The sequence below is a fragment of the Hyperolius riggenbachi genome, chromosome 2 (genome assembly GCF_040937935.1).
Source record: "Hyperolius riggenbachi isolate aHypRig1 chromosome 2, aHypRig1.pri, whole genome shotgun sequence".
Taxonomy (NCBI): Eukaryota; Metazoa; Chordata; class Amphibia; order Anura; family Hyperoliidae; genus Hyperolius; species Hyperolius riggenbachi.
Window position 1 is genome coordinate 70,538,007 of NC_090647.1, and position 17,773 is coordinate 70,555,779.

Genomic DNA, 17,773 nt, shown 5'->3' on the forward strand with positions numbered 1-17,773 from the left:
CCATCATATAGTAAAACAAACATGCAAAAGTCCAGAGATGCCCTAATGCCTGGTACACATCATGCAATTTCTCACTAGATCAACAGGACGAATGGATAATTTCCAACATGTCCGATCTGATTTCCAATTTTTTCTGAACGATTTTCCAATCACATCTGTTCAAAATCGATTATAAAAACAATTGAAAATCAGATCAGACCTGTCGGAAATTATCAACTGGACCCATCGATCTGGCAGGAAATTGCATGGTGTGTACCAGGCAAAACTCAAACACACAGGTCTATATGTCAATAAATAAAACGACTTACCCACTTTCCAGTCCCACTGGATGGCGCAAATCGCATTGTATTCAAGAGCCATACTGAGGGTGAGGAATAAAATGAGAGGTCAGTGTAAACAATAACAATACTATATAATAAGTACGATATACAGTAAACGTTTCACTTCTGCTTCTCTATTCACGGGCTTTATAAACAGTTTCCCATCGGTAACTGACCATGGTGGCGGGGGGGGGGGGGGAAGGGGGCATGGTTCTCTGCCTCCTCCTCTTTTGTGAGTTGATTAACCTATGTGAACATATAAATGTGTGGCATGTCTGTTAACCACTTCGCATCCAGACCTCGTTTCCCCCTTAAGGACCACAGCACTTTTTACATTTCAGGTATGTCCCTATTTAACCTTCTTAGCGGTATGGACGACCTCCGCAGGGCACCGCTCAGGCCCTAGTGGGCCGATTCTCTAATTTTTTTTTTCAAAACACGCAGCTAGCACTTTGCTAGCTGCGTGTTGGGGATGACGTCGCCGCTCGCCGCTGATGCGCCGCTACCCGCCGCGTAACAGGTCCCCCCCCCCCCCCCCGAGACCCTGTGCGCAACCTGGCCAATCAGTGCCAGGCAGTGCTGAGGGGTGGATCGGGACTCCCTGTGACATCACGACGTCGATGACGTCATTCTGTTCGTCGCCATGGCGACGGGGGAAGCCCTAAAGGAAATCCCGTTGAGAACGGGATTTCCTGGTGGGTTTGATCGCCGGCGGCGTTCGGAAGAGTGGGAGGGATTTGGCAGGGAGGGGGGAAATCATGTAGCTAGCGCTAGGCTAGCTACATGATTTAAAAAAAAATAAAATTCAAAAATACTGCCTGTGATCTTAATAGAACGCCAGGGTGGTTAACCTCCCTGGCAGTATGAATCGTGCGGCTGCGCGGCCACGGGAGGGTTTTTCTCACCTTTTTTTTTAGCATGTAGCCTAGTGCTAGCTACATGCTTCTCCCCTCCCTGCGGCGTCCGCCCGTCCCCTCCGATCGCCGCCGGCGCTGCTTGCCCATAAGGAAATCCCATTCTGAACGGGATTTCCTTGAGGGCTTCCCCCGCTGCCATAGCGACGAACGGAGTGACGTCATCGACGTCGCCCACGTCACAGGGAATCCCGATCCACCCCATAGCACAGCCTGGCGCCGATTGCCCAGGCTGCGCAAGGGGTATGGGGGGGGGGGGGGGGGGAGGGCCCATGTATCGCAGCGGGTAGCGGCGCATCGGCGGCGGCGATCGCAACAAACACGCAGCTAGAAAAGTACTAGCTGCGTGTTTGAAAAAAAAATGATGCAAATTGGCCCAGCAGGGCCTGAGCGGCACCCTCCGGCGGCTTACCCCGTTTTCCAAGACAAAAAAACTAGGCTTTCATTGTATGGCATTTCTTCCCCTCGAACAATTTTGTTTTCTATGCATTTTAATGGGAAAAAGAAAAAGAATAGAAAAAAAAAAAAACATTATTTCTCTGCTTTACCAATTCCAGTATAAAAATAAAAAATGTTGCTACCAGTAGTTTTGTTAGATAAAAAGCACACATTTTGTTTGGCTATTTCTACCGTTTATTACAAAACTTAGATTACGTTCCTGTCACAATTAATGATGAAGATATTGGATTCTGAAATAATACTACAGTGTGCATTTTTCACTATGAACTGAGAAGATAAAAGCATTTCTAATGGTAAAAATCAATCTTATTGGCTCAGGGAACACATATTCCCGTTCACCAATTAGTGCTGCAGCAGATAGGGCCGGGGGTGTGCACAGGAGCAAGCCCAATCATGCACAACTGTGCTTTTGCTACATGACGTATATCTACGTCCTTGTGGCTTAGATCAAGTCACAGAGGACGTAGATACACTGTAGTGGTGGATAAAGTGGTTAAGGATTTCATAGTCTGAAACGCGTTGGGTTCTTTGAGGTGTGTTATCACTGTCCATGTGTTGGACCTATAAAGAATGTGCAGTCTACACAGCCAGGGCGGATCTTCTGTCTTCTGGTACCTATACTGGGTGACTGTAGCTACCTATACTGAGGGAGGCTCTCTTGCAACCCAATTCTGGCTACATGTACTGGGGGATCTTTCTGACTGACTACCAAACAACTGGGGGGCAACCTAATACTGAGGGGCACCTCTGGCTTACGCATCACAGCAGTGTGCAAAGCGCCCGCAATTTGCTAAATTGCGGAAGTCCAGTGATTTCATACAGATTCCCGCAGCGATTTGGCTACTGTAGCCACTGGTGCGATGGCTCTGGGATCGCCCACAAAATTCTGCAAGCAGCGTTTTGCGATTGCTCCCTGCTAGTGGGACTACCCCCATAAGGATCCACTGGCGTAGCACTTTGCCCCCGATTGGATCTAAGCGACTTCTGCATTTATATTCAGCTGGGTATATTGCTTTGCAGAGATATAACAACTCTCTATGAGAAATACAAACAGCAACACCAGCGCTACTAATTACAAATAAGGTGAACGAAGCATCAAACGAGTCACTGTTCCTTCCTTAAAGGACAACCAAGGTGAAATGTGACATGATGAGATAGACATGTGTACGTACAGTGCCAAGCACACAAATAATTAGGCTGTGTTCCTTGTTTTCTTTCTCTGCCTGGAAGAGTTAAACATCAGGTATGTAAGTGACAGTTTCTGTCCGGGTCAGACTATAGCATAACCCTCACTGATAAATAATTACAGCTATAAAATACTTTCCTGTCAGTAAAAGGCTTAAAGGGACGCCGAGCTTTAACCTTCTGCCGCCCGCGTCACGCCAGCAGGCGTGGCTGCGGCGGCAGCCCCAGGACCGCCTAACGCCAATTGGCGTAAAGTCCTGGGGCTCTGTTTTGCATGAGATCGCGCGCATGGTGCGCGCGCATCTCATGCTCGGAGGGCGGAGCTCCGCCCCGCCTTCAGTCTCCGAGCGGCTATTGACGCTCGGGAGACTGTTAGACGGCGATCACACCGTCTATTTACTAGGTGCAGCGCTGCGATGAGCAGCAGCGCTGCACTGGGGACAGCCGTGTGACACGGCTGTCCCCATGGGGGACAAGAGAGCGATCGGCTCTCATAGGCAGAAGCCTATGACAGCCAATCGCCATAATTGGCTGGCTGTGGGGAGGGAGGGAGGGAGGGTAGAAATTTAAAGTAACAGCGTTTTTTTTTAACAAAACAAAACAATAATATTTATTTAAAAAAAAAAATAAACATGGGGGGAGCGATCAGACCCCACCAACAGAGAGCTCTGTTGGTGGGGAGAAAAGGGGGGGGGGGGGGGAGATCACTTGTGTGCTGAGTTGTGCGGCCCTGCAGCTTGGCCTTAAAGCTGCAGTGGCCAATTTAGCTAAAATTGCCTGGTCACTAGGGGGGTTTAGCCCTGCAGTCCTCAAGTGGTTAAATAAAAATTGGTACTCACCTGGGGCTTTCTGCAGCCCACCGTAGGTCAGGAGGTCCCACGGCGTCCATCTGGCTCTTCTCCTAGGGCCTGCCCAGAAATGGCTCTCCGGCAGCTCCGGGCGACACTGGGCCCGAGAGTCGGGCTCCTTCTTCCAGAAACGTCACGTCTGTCGTCACCATGCCAGCCGCCTCGCGTCATCATGGCGGCCGGCGTGACAGTACTGCGCATGCACGATTAAACCGTGCATGCGCAGTACTGTCACACCGGCCGCCCTGATGACGCAAGGCGGCCGGCGTGGTGACGACAAATGTGACATTTCAGGAAGAAGGAGCCCAACACTCGCCCAGCGTCGCCGGGAGCCGCCAGGGAGCCATTTCTGGCCAGGCCCTGGGAGAAGAGCCAGATGGACGCCGTGGGACCTCCCGACCTACGGTGGGCTGCAAAAAGCCCCAGGTGAGTACCAATTTCGTTTTTATTTAGAGCTCGGAGTCCCTTTAAGAGAGCAAGAAAGAGATAAAAAGGGTGAATATTTCATAGATTGGTCATTTTTAGGAGAAGGAGGATAGATACAATTGTTTTTCTCAGTTTATTTTCACCTCAGATGTCCTTTAAACACAGTCTGTGCAAATATATCACACAAAAGACTGAAGGCGCCCTTATGAAGCGTATGTGAAACCCATTGGGTGGTTTTTATACTGATGGTGTGAATAAAGTGCTTTTAATGTTTAACTGCCACCTTGTTATTGCCGCAAAGTGAATTGGGAGAATCTTTCTGGTAAAGATGAAAAGGCAACTCGGACGTCAACCCCGGAGACAATATTGGTTGATTAATGTGTTCATGACCTTACAACCTGGGCCACTACAACTGGGGTAAGAGTTCTGCCTGCTTGTGGTGACGGAACACTTCTTTTAGCCCAAACAACCATGGTGTTAGAAGTACTGCGCCTGGAATCTTTTGTGTTATGTTGTCTCTAGAATAGAATAGTAATTCTCTATGATAAATAAAATGTTCTTACAGCTGGATTCCACTGAGGAATGTCCCGAAGAGTCCCAGCATGCCCAGGAACTCCTCGCGGGTCAGGTTCTTCACCACATACTCCTCAGTCACGTTAGAAACCGCATATAAACATGCAGCCAGGATAACCAGAGCATCTCCAATCAGCATGTCGCTAGCTGCAAGACATCAGGACAAGGCATGATGATCAACAGGGTTCCTATCAGATCAGCTACAGAAATATGGCTACTTTGCACAACACTATGCACTATGAGCATTGCATTAGGAAAATACAAAAAGTAGTAATGAAAATAATATACATCCTATACACTGAGTGGCCAAAAAATTAGAAACACCCTCTAATAATGAGTTGGTCCACCTTTAGCTCTGATTACAGCCGATTTTCATCTTGGCATGGACTCAACAAGATGCGGATATTGCTGCTGATGAATGTTGGCCCATGCTGGCATAATGGCAGCTCTAAGTTGGGTCAGATTGGATGGTGGCATTTCAGAGCTTTGAAGTGATCTTTCGACTTTGTCCCACAAATGCTCTATAGGATTGAGGTCAGGGGACTGAGCTGGCCATGGAAGCAGGTTAAACTCTGATGTTCCTCAAACCAATTTGAGACTGATCGGGCATGGTGGCAAGGGCCCACAACAGGTTTTTCTGTGATACCAAAGGCACTCTTGATGGTGTCCTGCTGCTAAAGCCATTGCTAGCTCGAGCCGCTCCGTTTTGCACGTGCGCATTATGGAACCGCCCGTCTTCAGGAGCACTCAGGCTCCCGAAGACTTCCGAAATCTCCCGCTGTGGGAGATTTGAACGTAGGAGCCTGCGGTGGAACAAGGGGACCAGAAGGGGAATGGAAAGGCTCTATAGAACCCAGAGCATTTTTTTTTTTTAAAGTGAACCAGAGACGAAGCACCATCATGTATTTTACCATATATATCAGTGGGAACATTAGAGAAAACACCTAACCTGCTCTCTGTTTCATTCTTCACTGCTCAATCTCCGTTATCAGCTCTGATAAAATCCCGACTGAGCATTCAGTCTGGCTTTGCTCAGGAATCATTATAGCTGAGTCATTATAGCAGAGCCAGAAGGGGGCAGGCTTGGGCTTGAAAAGACATCAGAGAAGACAGACTCAGCTATAATGATTCCTGAGAAAAGCCAGACTGAATGCTCAGACAGGGATTTTACCAGAAAATTGCGCAAAAGGTGGATCAGCGCATCACCAGGCCGCCTCCGAATGGCCTCCATCAGAGATGCGCTGAGCCCCCCCCCCCAGGAACAACAAACGCACCTTGAACCCAAACAGAAGCTCTGCATATACACCAAAAGCAAGGCTGTTAAGTGGGAGCAGCTGACCAAAAATGAATTAAATTAGTACATGGCAAGGAAATGAATAGCGCTACTTCAAAAACAGTAGAGCTTTTGTTTGGGTTCACACTTCTCTTGCGTCAGAATGGCCGCGACTGGCTGGAGTGATGAGACCCGGTACCGGCGCAGGTGAAGACCGAGGACGGCAGCGTGGGAGCGATCTGTGCGGATGGCGCTGGAGGAAGACCCTAGTATGTGTAAATCTTTTATATTTTTCAGCTCTGGTTTTCTTTAAAATATGCCTGAAACCAGCATACAGCTGGCCAGTAAATCACAGCACCCGATGTCCATACTCTCTTTGAGTCGGTGGCTGAAAATGTCAGAGACACAGGATTATTCAACAGCCTGGTAATTGGCATAGTTTAGAAGGAAAAGGCAGCTTTCACATCTCACAACAGCATCTATTTAATAAGCTATCAGATTGTATTTTTATTTCTGGGTCTGGAGTTGCTTTTTAAATTTATGCACCCGTTGGAACTTCTTTTGAACAGTGACGAGGGGAGGCCACTAGAGTTTACATCAGTACCACTTTAGACGAGTAGGTTTGGCTGAGGAAAATATGCAGCATATATCTAGCTTTGTAGGGTGTCCTTCAACCCTGGTGACCTTCTCTTCAGCCAACTTCTAGTCCTCTCAGGTGATCACTATTGGCTTCTACAAACTCAGAGTACTTCCTACTTTATCTCCCTCAGAGAGAGCTACTTGGCAGTGAGCTAACCAACTCGTCAATTCACTTATTGGAAGGTAGACTGTCATCCAAAGCAATCAGGAAAATTAATTTCAGCCAACATTTATCCCGAGGTCTGTCCGTACGTGCAAAAGTGATCAACAGTTTCTACTTAATTAGATTAGTAAACAGTAATGCTAGACAGGGCCGAGCACATTGGAATCTTTGTTATCAGATGACTAACCTTTGCCTGACTCTCTTCCAGAGAGCACATCAGCTCCGACCATGGTGCCAACTCCCAGCAGACACACCACAACGGCGATGTAATGGATCAGGCGGTATCGGTAGCGGAGGATAAACCAGGAGAGCGCCATCAGCACTGGAATCCCAACGCAGTCCAGCAGCTAGGTGACCAAAAGCCAAGTATCAGGTTAGGACAGGTTAAAAATTAAGTGAAAAATTTCACAAGACTTATGTGTAAAAAGTTTAAAGTGAACCTGAACTGAGTACAACTATTTAAAATAAAACAGATGATATACCTGTAAATCAATATTACATACTTACCTCGCCGTCAGTTCCTCAGAAGCTCACCATTTTCCTCTAACAACGAATCCATCTTGTCAGACTTGTCTCTCAGGAAGCTGAAAGCCTAATGGTGGCCACACACACGGTACAACTTTTCTGTTCAATTTTACCTCAATTCAATTTTAAACGATCCTAATATATTTTAAGCTTACATTCAAGAATAAAGAAACTTTTTGTCAAAGTGACACATTAGGTAGAATGTATTTCTTTACTGTAATAATGTAACAATTGGTGTAGCAACACAGACGTCTTGTTATTGTGTGATCTGCAGTATCATAAATAATACAGACACTATACCTGATTATGTGGTGATCTGCAGAATCACCAATAATACCAGTATAGCTAAAAGATAACTGAAGTGTATAGTGCTTGGTGCAACTAGGTAACTGATTAACTAGACCTCACCAGAGGAGCTGGTGGGTACTATCAGTAGAACCTCACCAGTGACAAGGGCTCACTGGTGAATGGAGTGGTCAGACAGGCTAGGTTCGGTAACAGACAGGCAGGTAAAGTACAAATACGGCAGGCAAGAGGGTAGAGATAATTCAGGCAGAGTCAGCAACAGAATCAGATGGGCAGAAGCACAGAATCGATAAGCAAGAGCAAAGTCAGAAGTGAGCCAGAGTCGTACACAGAATATCAAGTAATAACAATATATAACAATCCTAGTCTTGTGTGAAATCCCCGGTTTCCTCCCGGATCAAAGCACACCGGATACTGACTAAGGTCTGAGCGCTAACACTAAGTATTCACGACAGCAGACAGTTCGCAAGTGAACACAGAGGGCTTAAGAAGCAGAGGAGACCCTACAGCCGCGCCCACTCCCATCAACCAATCAGAAGCGCCGCGAGTCTCCCCTGACGTCAGCCGACCGGCAGGTCAGCTGACACGCCTCCTCCCAGCATAAAGGTCGTGTGTGTGTGTGTGTGTGTGTGTGTGTGTGTGTGTGTGTGTGTGTGTGTGTGTGTGGTACTGCAACCCTATGAGCCACTGACAAGCCAGTTCTCGGCGTGCTAGACGCTGGAGGAACGGGCGAACTGCCCGGCAAGGCAACTGAAGCAGCTCCCTCGGCACTCTGACTGCCCGCAGCTGCATCTCCAGAGAACATTACAAATAAATGTAGTGTTGTTAATTAAAATAAATAAGGAATAGATTTGTTAATGTAAGGTAAACTTTCTAAGGTTGTTTGTGTTGTGTGCCTTTATACATAGCAGTGACGGTGCAGAAAACACCCCATATACATCACTGATGGCACAGAGCACCCAATACACATTTATAAATGAAAATGTATATATATATTACATCTAATTTATTTATTTTATGTAAGTATTTATATAGAGGGAGTGCAGAATTATTAGGCAAATGAGTATTTTGACCACATCATCCTCTTTATGCATGTTGTCTTACTCCAAGCTGTATAGGCTCGAAAGCCTACTACCAATTAAGCATATTAGGTGATGTGCATCTCTGTAATGAGAAGGGGTGTGGTCGAATGACATCAACACCCTATATCCGGTGTGCATAGTTATTAGGCAACTTTCTTTCCTTTGGGTCAAAAGAAGGACTTGACAGGCTCAGAAAAGTCAAAAATAGTGAGATATCTTGCAGAGGGATGCAGCACTCTTAAAATTGCAAAGCTTCTGAAGTGTGATCATCGAACAATCAAGCGTTTCATTCAAAATAGTCAACAAGAAGCGTGTGGAAAAACCAAGGCGCAAAATAACTGCCCGTGAACTGAGAAAAGTCAAGCGTGCAGCTGCCAAGATGCCACTTGCCACCAGTTTGGCCGTATTTCTGCAACATCACTGGAGTGCCGAAAAGCACAAGGTGTGCAATACTCAGAGACATGGCCAAGGTAAGAAAGGCTGAAAGACGACCGCCACTGAACAAGACACACAAGCTGAAATGTCAAGACTGGGCCAAGAAATATCTCAAGACTGATTTTTCTAAGGTTTTATGGACTGATGAAATGAGAGTGAGTCTTGATGGGCCCGTGGCTGGATTGGTAAAGGGCAGAGAGCTCCAGTCCGACTCAGACGCCAGCAAGGTGGAGGTGGAGTACTGGTTTGGGCTGGTATCATCAAAGATGAGCTTGTGGGGCCTTTTCGGGTTGAGGATGGAGTCAAGCTCAACTCCCAGTCCTACTACCAGTTTCTGGAAGACACCTTCTTCAAGCAGTGGTACAGGAAGAAGTCTGCATCCTTCAAGAAAAACATGATTTTCATGCAGGACAATGCTCCATCACACGCGTCCAAGTACTCCACAGCGTGGCTGGCAAGAAAGGGTATCAAAGAAGAAAAACTAATGACATGGCCTCCTTGTTCACCTGATCTGAACCCCATTGAGAACCTGTGGTCCATCATAAAATGTGAGATTTACAAGGAGGGAAAACAGTACACCTCTCTGAACAGTGTCTGGGAGGCTGTGGTTGCTGCTGCACGCAATGTTGATGGTGAACAGATCAAAACACTGACAGAATCCATGGATGGCCTGAGTGTCCTAGCAAAGAAAGGTGGCTATATTGGTCACTGATTTGTTTTTGAATGTCAGAAATGTATATTTGTGAATGTTGAGATGTTATATTGGTTTCACTGGTAAAAACAAATAATTGAAATGGGTATATATTTGTTTTTTGTTAAGTTGCCTAATAATTATGCACAGTAATAGTCACCTGCACACACAGATATCCCCCTAAAATAGCTAAAACTAAAAACAAACTAAAAACTACTTTCAAAAGTATTCAGCTTTGATATTAATGAGTTTTTTGGGTTCATTGAGAACATGGTTGTTCAATAATAAAATTATTCCTCAAAAATACAACTTGCCTAATAATTCTGCACTCCCTGTAGTGCCGACATATTACGCAGCGCTGTACAGAGTATATTGTGTTGTCACTAACTGTCCCTCAGAGGAGCTCACAATCTAGTTCCTACCATAGTCTGTCTATGTATCATTATGTAGTGTATGTATCAAAGTCTAGGGCCAATTTTCAGGGGGAAGGCAATTAACTTATCTGTATGTTTTTGGGATGTGGGAGGAAACCATGTATCTTTTATTCAATCGTTTTGTTGTGATTGTGTCAAAATTATTATCATTATTATTGATTTATAAAGTGGCAACATATTCTGTGGTACTGTACAAAGTAAGAAAACAAACAAGGGGTACATAATGATGCAGACAATGATGTACATCAAATAGGGACACTGGTACAAAATACAGGTCTGATGATTACAACGACAGACAGATATAACATGATGAATAAAATGTATAGCAGAATGCAAGCTATGAAATGAACAACAAAATCCAAGACACAAAAGGGTGAGATAGCCCCGCCCTTGTGAGCTTACAATCTAAAATCGAACATACGTGTGAGGTACATTGCTTACACGAGTCTAATTTTTCATTTGAGTGAAAAACAAAATTGAAATTGTTGAATAAAAAAAAACAAACAAAAAAAAAATTGTAAGCCCACAAAAACACACATAATGCTCCTCAAGGCACAATCACAGTTCACTTGATCTGCATGCTTGTTCAGGGTTTATGGCTAAAAGAGGCAGAAGATCAGCAGGGCAGCCAGGCAATTTTAACTGTTTAAAAGGAAATCAATATGGCAGCCTCCATATGTCTCGATTCAGGTGTCCTTTAAGGTCAGGATATGTGTGATGTAGGGGAAGTTAATGATAAAGCGAACCTTAGAAATGAACTTTGTCCCTTTTCTTATCATGACCTTTTAGGGCAAGAACTAGATTTTTTGTCCCTTGTGTCGGAACCTTTGTGTGGTGAGCCAGAAGGCCATATTTGCATTCACACCAACTCATGCATTTTTCTATAGGCTTCAGTGCACACTTTTGTACGCCTGCTTGCACCTGCCATCATTAATAATAAGACATGAATCCCCCCCCCCCCCCCCCCAAATGCAGCTTTCTGAGCTTTTAAAAAACACACATTATAAAAACAAACATGCGAAGTTGCGAACATACAAGTCTGAAAACTAACATGGTTTTCTAAAGGCTTGTATACACGCCTGATGTAAGTCGGCTGAGGTAGCCTATAACAACCACCTCAGCCGATAATCAGGCGTGTGTATGGCAGTCAGTGACCACTGAGCACTCCGCCAGGCGGATCTACTCGCCCCGAGCAACACCGATCCCCCACTGGTCCCATTGTTCTTGCCGCTCCCACGCCTGATGTCACGCATTTGCCGCTCATCGCCCCTCTATCGTCCCCTCGCATAGCAACACAGCGCGTCATCAGCTACACAGCTGTCTCTTGTGTGCAGCCCGGCGCAGCAATGTCACCCAAGGGGACCAGCTCCTGATTCGCTGACAGGCGAATTCCGTCAAAGGTGTGTGCGCACCTTTATGGCAAACCGTGCAATATTTATTTTTTAAAGCATGTGAGTGTGCAAAAAATGTACATAGTATGAAAGAGCTTAGATTGTAAGCTTGCAAGGACACGGGTCTCTCGCCCTTTTGTGCTTTGGACTTTGCTATATATTTTGGGCCACATCCGATTAGCTTCCCTGTTGAGTTTTCTCCAAGAAGAACATTTTTCATCTTCTCTTTAAAAAAACCCTTTTCCGCACTTTGAAATTGAAAAAGTAATAAAAAAGGAGAAGAAAGGGTAATATCAAAATTATTTTGAGTAATTTCTTGCTTGTTCGGAGCTTTAAAAGTATTTTATTGGTAAGGTATGAACATATGTCCTTGGAGAAAACTGAGGAGAAAAGTTTACTGGATATGGCCTTTACTATACATATTGTTCATCATGTTACATTTGTCGTTGTAATTAATATGACTACCTGTTATTGTCTATATTTGGTGTATACCATTGTCTGTATTTTTATGTACATCAGGTTTTCTTGTAGATTGTAGATAAAATAAATCGTGTGGCTTCTGAAGAGTCAGGGAGCCACAGTTCTAGGTGTGAAATCCACACTAAATGTACCCATACGCTGGTCAATTTCTGCCATGGATATACGGCCGATTCAATCGCTCTGATCAAATTGGCTAGAAATCGATGCAGCAGGAAGAATGATCGATCGATTTACCCAATCGGTCCAGATGGAAAATCTAGGTCGATCGGCCGCTGGCAACAGATCGATGGCCCATAGCAATGCACTGGATCAAATAGTGCAACACTGCATTTCGATTTTTAATAGATTTTACAGTGTTCTCCCCAGAATTTTTTTCCAGCCGGGTGGCATGAAAAAGTAGCCGGGTGGGGAGCGACCAGGGGAATGAAGGGCCAGCGCAAAAAAATGGGTGTTACCATGCAACTGAATGTGGGCGTGGCTTATGCGGAGCTATGAGCTCCTCTGAGGAAAGTCAGTGGCATGACTATGCACTCTGTAAAGTGCTGCAGAAGATGTCAGTGCTATATAAATACATAATAATAATATGGTAGGGACATTAGACTATGACTATCGGTAGGGATTAGAGTGTGAGCTCCTCTGGGGACAGTCGGGGGGGGGGGGGGGGGGGGGGCGAGGCGGAGGATTCGGATGATTCCTGAGAGATTTCAAGCTGAAATCAATCGGGAATCAACCTGGAGTGTATGGGTACCCAACAGATCTCTCTCTAATCAGATTTGATCAGAGAGAGATTTGTCTCTTGATTGAATCTGCCCATCATCGCTAGATGTATGGGCACCTTTACTTTAGCAGGTCAGCATTAGGACCCTGCAGTCTCAACTCTGAAAGCCCCAGGTCCTTATCAGTTCTGCCAGGAGGGGGGTAGGGAGAAGTTCTGGCTTAATGGCTTTACAGCTGTCTCCCTGGCTGCTTCCAGAGAACAGTTTCACAATGGAGGGGGTGAGGGGGACAGCGGGGCTGCTCTCACACAAACTCACACAGGAGCTGCAGGCACACAACATTCCTCTCCAGAATCCCATTCCCCCACCCGCAGCTTCACTCACTGACTGGCTTTCTGACGATCCTGGGAACTCAGCGGCTGCCTGATGAGGATGTAAATGTCCCGCCCAGTCCAGTCCATGCTAATTCAGTGACTGTACAGGCTCAACGAGATCTCGTACACTGAGGAGCAGGAGCAGAACAGCATTGGCTTCACTATTCACAGGCACGTGCTGTCAGCCGGCGGGGATTTATGACGCAGAGGAGCAGAACAGCCCGGACTTCAATTACAGCCACGTGTTGGCAGCCGGGCGGGGGTGTAACCTTACCCGGGCGGCGCGCCCACCTATTTGGCTCTGGGGAGAACACTGTTTTATTTTTAAATCTGTTGGAAATCTGTTCCTAGTGTGTGGCACACATCAGATAGATTGCTGTCAGATTCAACCTGACAGGCATCTGACAGGAATCTATCTGATGGTCAAATCTGCTGCAAACCTGTAAGTGTATGGGTACTTTAACCACTTAAGTACCAGCGGTCTCTGCCCCCTTAAGGACCATGCTGGTACAAGGACGGAATCCCGACGAATCGCTACACATACCCGCCACCATCGCCGCACGCCGGGACCCCCAGAACATAGACTGTGCCGTCTCTTTTTAAATCCCTGCATCGTCGTAGTAGATTAACATGACTTCCGGCCCGACGCAGATACACACAGTAACGTAGTTATGGACCCGCGTCAGATAGAGCACTTCCGGTGCATCACTACGCAAGTAATGTAAACTTCTCCACAGACTTTCGTTACCCAGCGTTAGCAGTGCGGTAAATCGTCACAGCGCAACGTCCCAGTGTGAAAGGGCCTTGAGGGGAAAAAAAAACTAAAAACAATTGCCCCAATATGATCAATTCTCCTTACCTGCACACTAGTAATAGTAGTATACTGGTAGGCTTTTACAATGGAGTAGTTGGCTTCCACATCGACAATGCCAAGGAGCAGGTACTTCCACCACTTGTGTCTCACTATGTATAACAGACCGTTCTGTCCTGTTCCAGGAGAGGGAGAGAGGGAGAGAGAGAGAGAGAGAGAGAGAGAGAGAGAGAGAGGGGGAGAGGGAGAGGGGGAGAGGGAGAGGGAGGGAGAGGGAGAGAGAGAGAGAGAGAGAGAGAGGGGGAGAGGGAGAGAGAGAGAGAGCAAGCGAGCGAGAGCAAGCGAGCGAGAGCGAGAGAGAGCGAGAGATTCCATCAACAGTGCTTCTCATACAAGTACGGAATTACAATTATTGCACAAACATAGACTTTCTTTTTATAGGCCTGCAAAGGAGCTCAGCACAAGTGTACAGTTTATTATCTTGAATTTATATAGTACTGAAAAATCTTTTCCAGCGCTTTACGAGAGTCATAGTCATGTCACTAACTGCCCCTTGGAGCTCACAATCTAATCCCTTCCATTTTCTAAGGCCGATCTGGGGGCAACCAATCCTTCAAGCCGGAAGGAGGAAGCGCAGGAGTGACGTGGAACACTTCACACACATCACGTGTGAGAGGAATGATACACATAGTATCCCATGGACTTCTGGGTAAGTTAATGCTGGGAATACAAGGTTCGTTTCTGGCGCTCGATTCTGCAGTCGATTCTCTTATCTTTTTCCATTCACTTCTATCAGAAATCGAGTGGCGAAATGATCGAATAGGAGATCGGACATGTCGGAAATGATCTATCAAGCCATCTAAATGGCTCAGAAATGAACAGTGTATTCCCAGCATAACCCAGTCTCCAGTGGCCACAGCAATATCATTACCATTTAGAATCAGAGTAGCTACAAACTCGTAGCTAATCGTAAGCCCATCCCTGCTAGTGAACCTGACCAGCCAGCGGACAATTGAAGAGGCCCGGGAGGACAGGGAGGGAGTCCGCAGCCTAAAGAGGGCTGGGGGAAGCTCCAAGTACACATAAATGCTTCAGTTTTTTTGGTCTCAGGTTTCCTTTAGGGCAGTGCTGGAAAATAATGGCACACAAATTATTGACACTTTGAAGTCCAAGGTTGGCTAGCACACCAAAAGCAATTTCGAGGATGTTTATTCCTCCTAACATGTGCCGTGTTGAAACATGTAAAAAGGAATAAACATCCTGGAAATTGCTTTTGTTGTGCTAGCCAACCTTGGACTTTGTTGTGTTACCGATGTGGCTTTGCATCCAGGCTAGGCAGCCAACCTCACACGGCAAGGTGTGCCTCTCCCAAACCTACTACTGCATTATTGACACTTTGGGCACAATACTGACATTCTTTACTTAGGGGTGTACTTACCAGCGGTTTAGATGTTAAAGAGAACCGGAAGTGAGAGAGATTTGGAGGCTGCCATATTGATCTCCTTTTTAAACAATACCAAACGCCTGGCTTTCCTGGTATCTCTTTGGCTGCAGTGGTGTCTGAATCACACACCTAAAACAAGCATGTAGCTAATTCGAATCCGAACATTTGTATAGCGCTTTTCTCCTGTCGGACTCAAAGCGCTCAAGAGCTGCAGCCACTGGGACGCGCTCAAGAGGCCACCCTGCAGTGTTAGGGAGTCTTGCCTTGAACTCCTTACTGAATACGTACTTGACCTAGCCAGGGTTCGAACCCTGGTCTCCCATGTCAAAGGCAGAACCAGTACACTATCCAGCCACCTGCTTCAAAGCGCCAGAGCTGCAGCCATTAGGGCGCGCTCTATAACAGTAGCAGTGTTAGGGAGACTTGCCAAAGGTCACCTACTGAATAGGTGCTGGCTTACTGAACAGGTAGAGCCAAGATTCGAACCCTGGTCTCCTGTGTCAGAGGCAGAGCCCTTAACCATTACACAATCCAGCCATCCAGCTAATCTTGTCAGAAATATCTAATTTGTATGCTTGTTCAGGGCGAATGGCTAAAAGTATTAGAGGAAGAAGATCAACAGGACAACTAGGCAACTTGAATGGTTTAAAATTAAATAAATATGGCAGTCTTCATATCCCCCCCACTTCAGGTTCCTTTTAATGGCTGCCTGTTGAGTTGTTTTGATATTTTTATTTTGAAAATTGACGCTGTTCTACAAGCTGTAGACTGAGTGCTTTACATTGTATCAAAGCGTCATATCTTCATTGTTGTCCCATTAAAGATATAATAAAATATTTACAAAAAGGTGAGATACTGTGTATAGACTGTATATCACATTACAGCACGAAAGCCCAAGTTGGGGTTTTCTCTCTATCAGCTCATTTAGAGGTTATACGACTACTCAAAGAATCATTGCTTACCAGATCTGAACGCCAGCCAGACGGTGTACACCGCGAAAAGTAGGCAGTAATTGATGAAGCTCTGCAGCATTGGGGTATCCACTTTGAAGTGCTCTGCCAGGAACTGGCTGGTCACCGCTGTCCCACATATGAAGAGAGACAGTAACTGGCCCATCAGAAGAATCTTCAACACATACCTGCAGAGACAATGGCTACCAATAAACGGAGACCTTCCTCAATATAAATCAATACAATAGAGATATTTTACATTAAATACATTATTGTACACCAAAAGCAAAAGGCAATTATGAAGCACATACACGCCCAGGTTACTCAACCACGTGGGGTGCGTGTATGCAGTGATGGGCTCACGAGTAGTTACGTGTCCCTAAGGACTCGAATTCATGATTTAAATGAGGCTTAATTGCCTCAGCTGTGCGGCTGGATGACAAGGGGTTAGTTACCCATAAGTCCGTCGTCCTCCCTGGGCTCCAAACAGCTTGCATGGGTCCTATTGGACGTGTTGCAAGCCTCACTACACGCACTTCCTCCTTCAAGCCGGAAGGAGGAAGTGTGCGGTGGTGAGGCTTGCAACGCGTCCAACAGGACACATGCAAGCTGTTTGGAGCGCAGGGAGGACAAGGGAACTTATGGGTAACTAACCCCTTGTCATCCAGCTGCACAGCTGAGGCAATTAAGCCTCATTTAAATCACGAATTTGAGTCCAAGCGCCATGACCCCGGAGCTGCCTATCTTTTAAATGGAGCAGCAGAAGTGACTGAGGGCTCTTTTCCACTATGAAATGCGATTACGATTTCGATCGCGATCGCAATCGCGTTTCAATTTCCACCATGCGATTGCGATTGAGCTACTATACTCATTATAGTCCAGCTCAATCGCATACAAAACGCGGCAGGACGACGATTGCGCTTTGACCAAAATCGCATCGCAATCGGATCGCACTAATGGAAATTGCTGCTGCAGTTTCCATTAGTTTAATGTACCATGCGATTTGCGATCAGAAGCAAATCGCAAATCGCAGGCTAGTGGAAAAAGGCCCTGAGTCAGATTTTATTTCCTACTACATGTGATGTGTCTGGCCGCTTCAAAGCGGTGTTAAATCTGCTTCAGCCTTTTCAGGAAACAGATGCAGATCTCTTGTTTTTCCAAGAACAAAGAAGAAAAGTAAATAGAACATCCTGCGCACTACAGGTGATCTGCAGCATTGTTAACGAGGAAGTTCAGAGAGAGAAACGTGAGCACGTGGCGAGTCTGTGACAATTTGAGGCAGAAATGTTTGTTGGCAGGCAGATAGTAAATTAATCAGAATTGTAGGGTTGACT

At 45.9% G+C, this 17,773-nt stretch overlaps 1 protein-coding gene across 2 annotated transcripts in view; it reads right to left on the reverse strand.

Moving 5' to 3' along the window:
• The window catches only part of LOC137545539 (solute carrier family 35 member F2-like), a 56,812-nt gene that overhangs the window by 12,284 nt on the left and 26,755 nt on the right, over positions 1–17,773 (reverse strand). For both annotated transcript variants that reach the window (XM_068266890.1, XM_068266889.1), the window contains exons 2-6: positions 16,452–16,627; positions 14,094–14,221; positions 6,988–7,147; positions 4,716–4,872; positions 309–361 (exon numbers count right to left, since the gene is read on the reverse strand). In XM_068266890.1, coding sequence (XP_068122991.1) covers positions 309–361; positions 4,716–4,872; positions 6,988–7,147; positions 14,094–14,221; positions 16,452–16,627 — 674 coding nt within the window. The remainder of the gene's footprint in view (positions 1–308; positions 362–4,715; positions 4,873–6,987; positions 7,148–14,093; positions 14,222–16,451; positions 16,628–17,773) is intronic.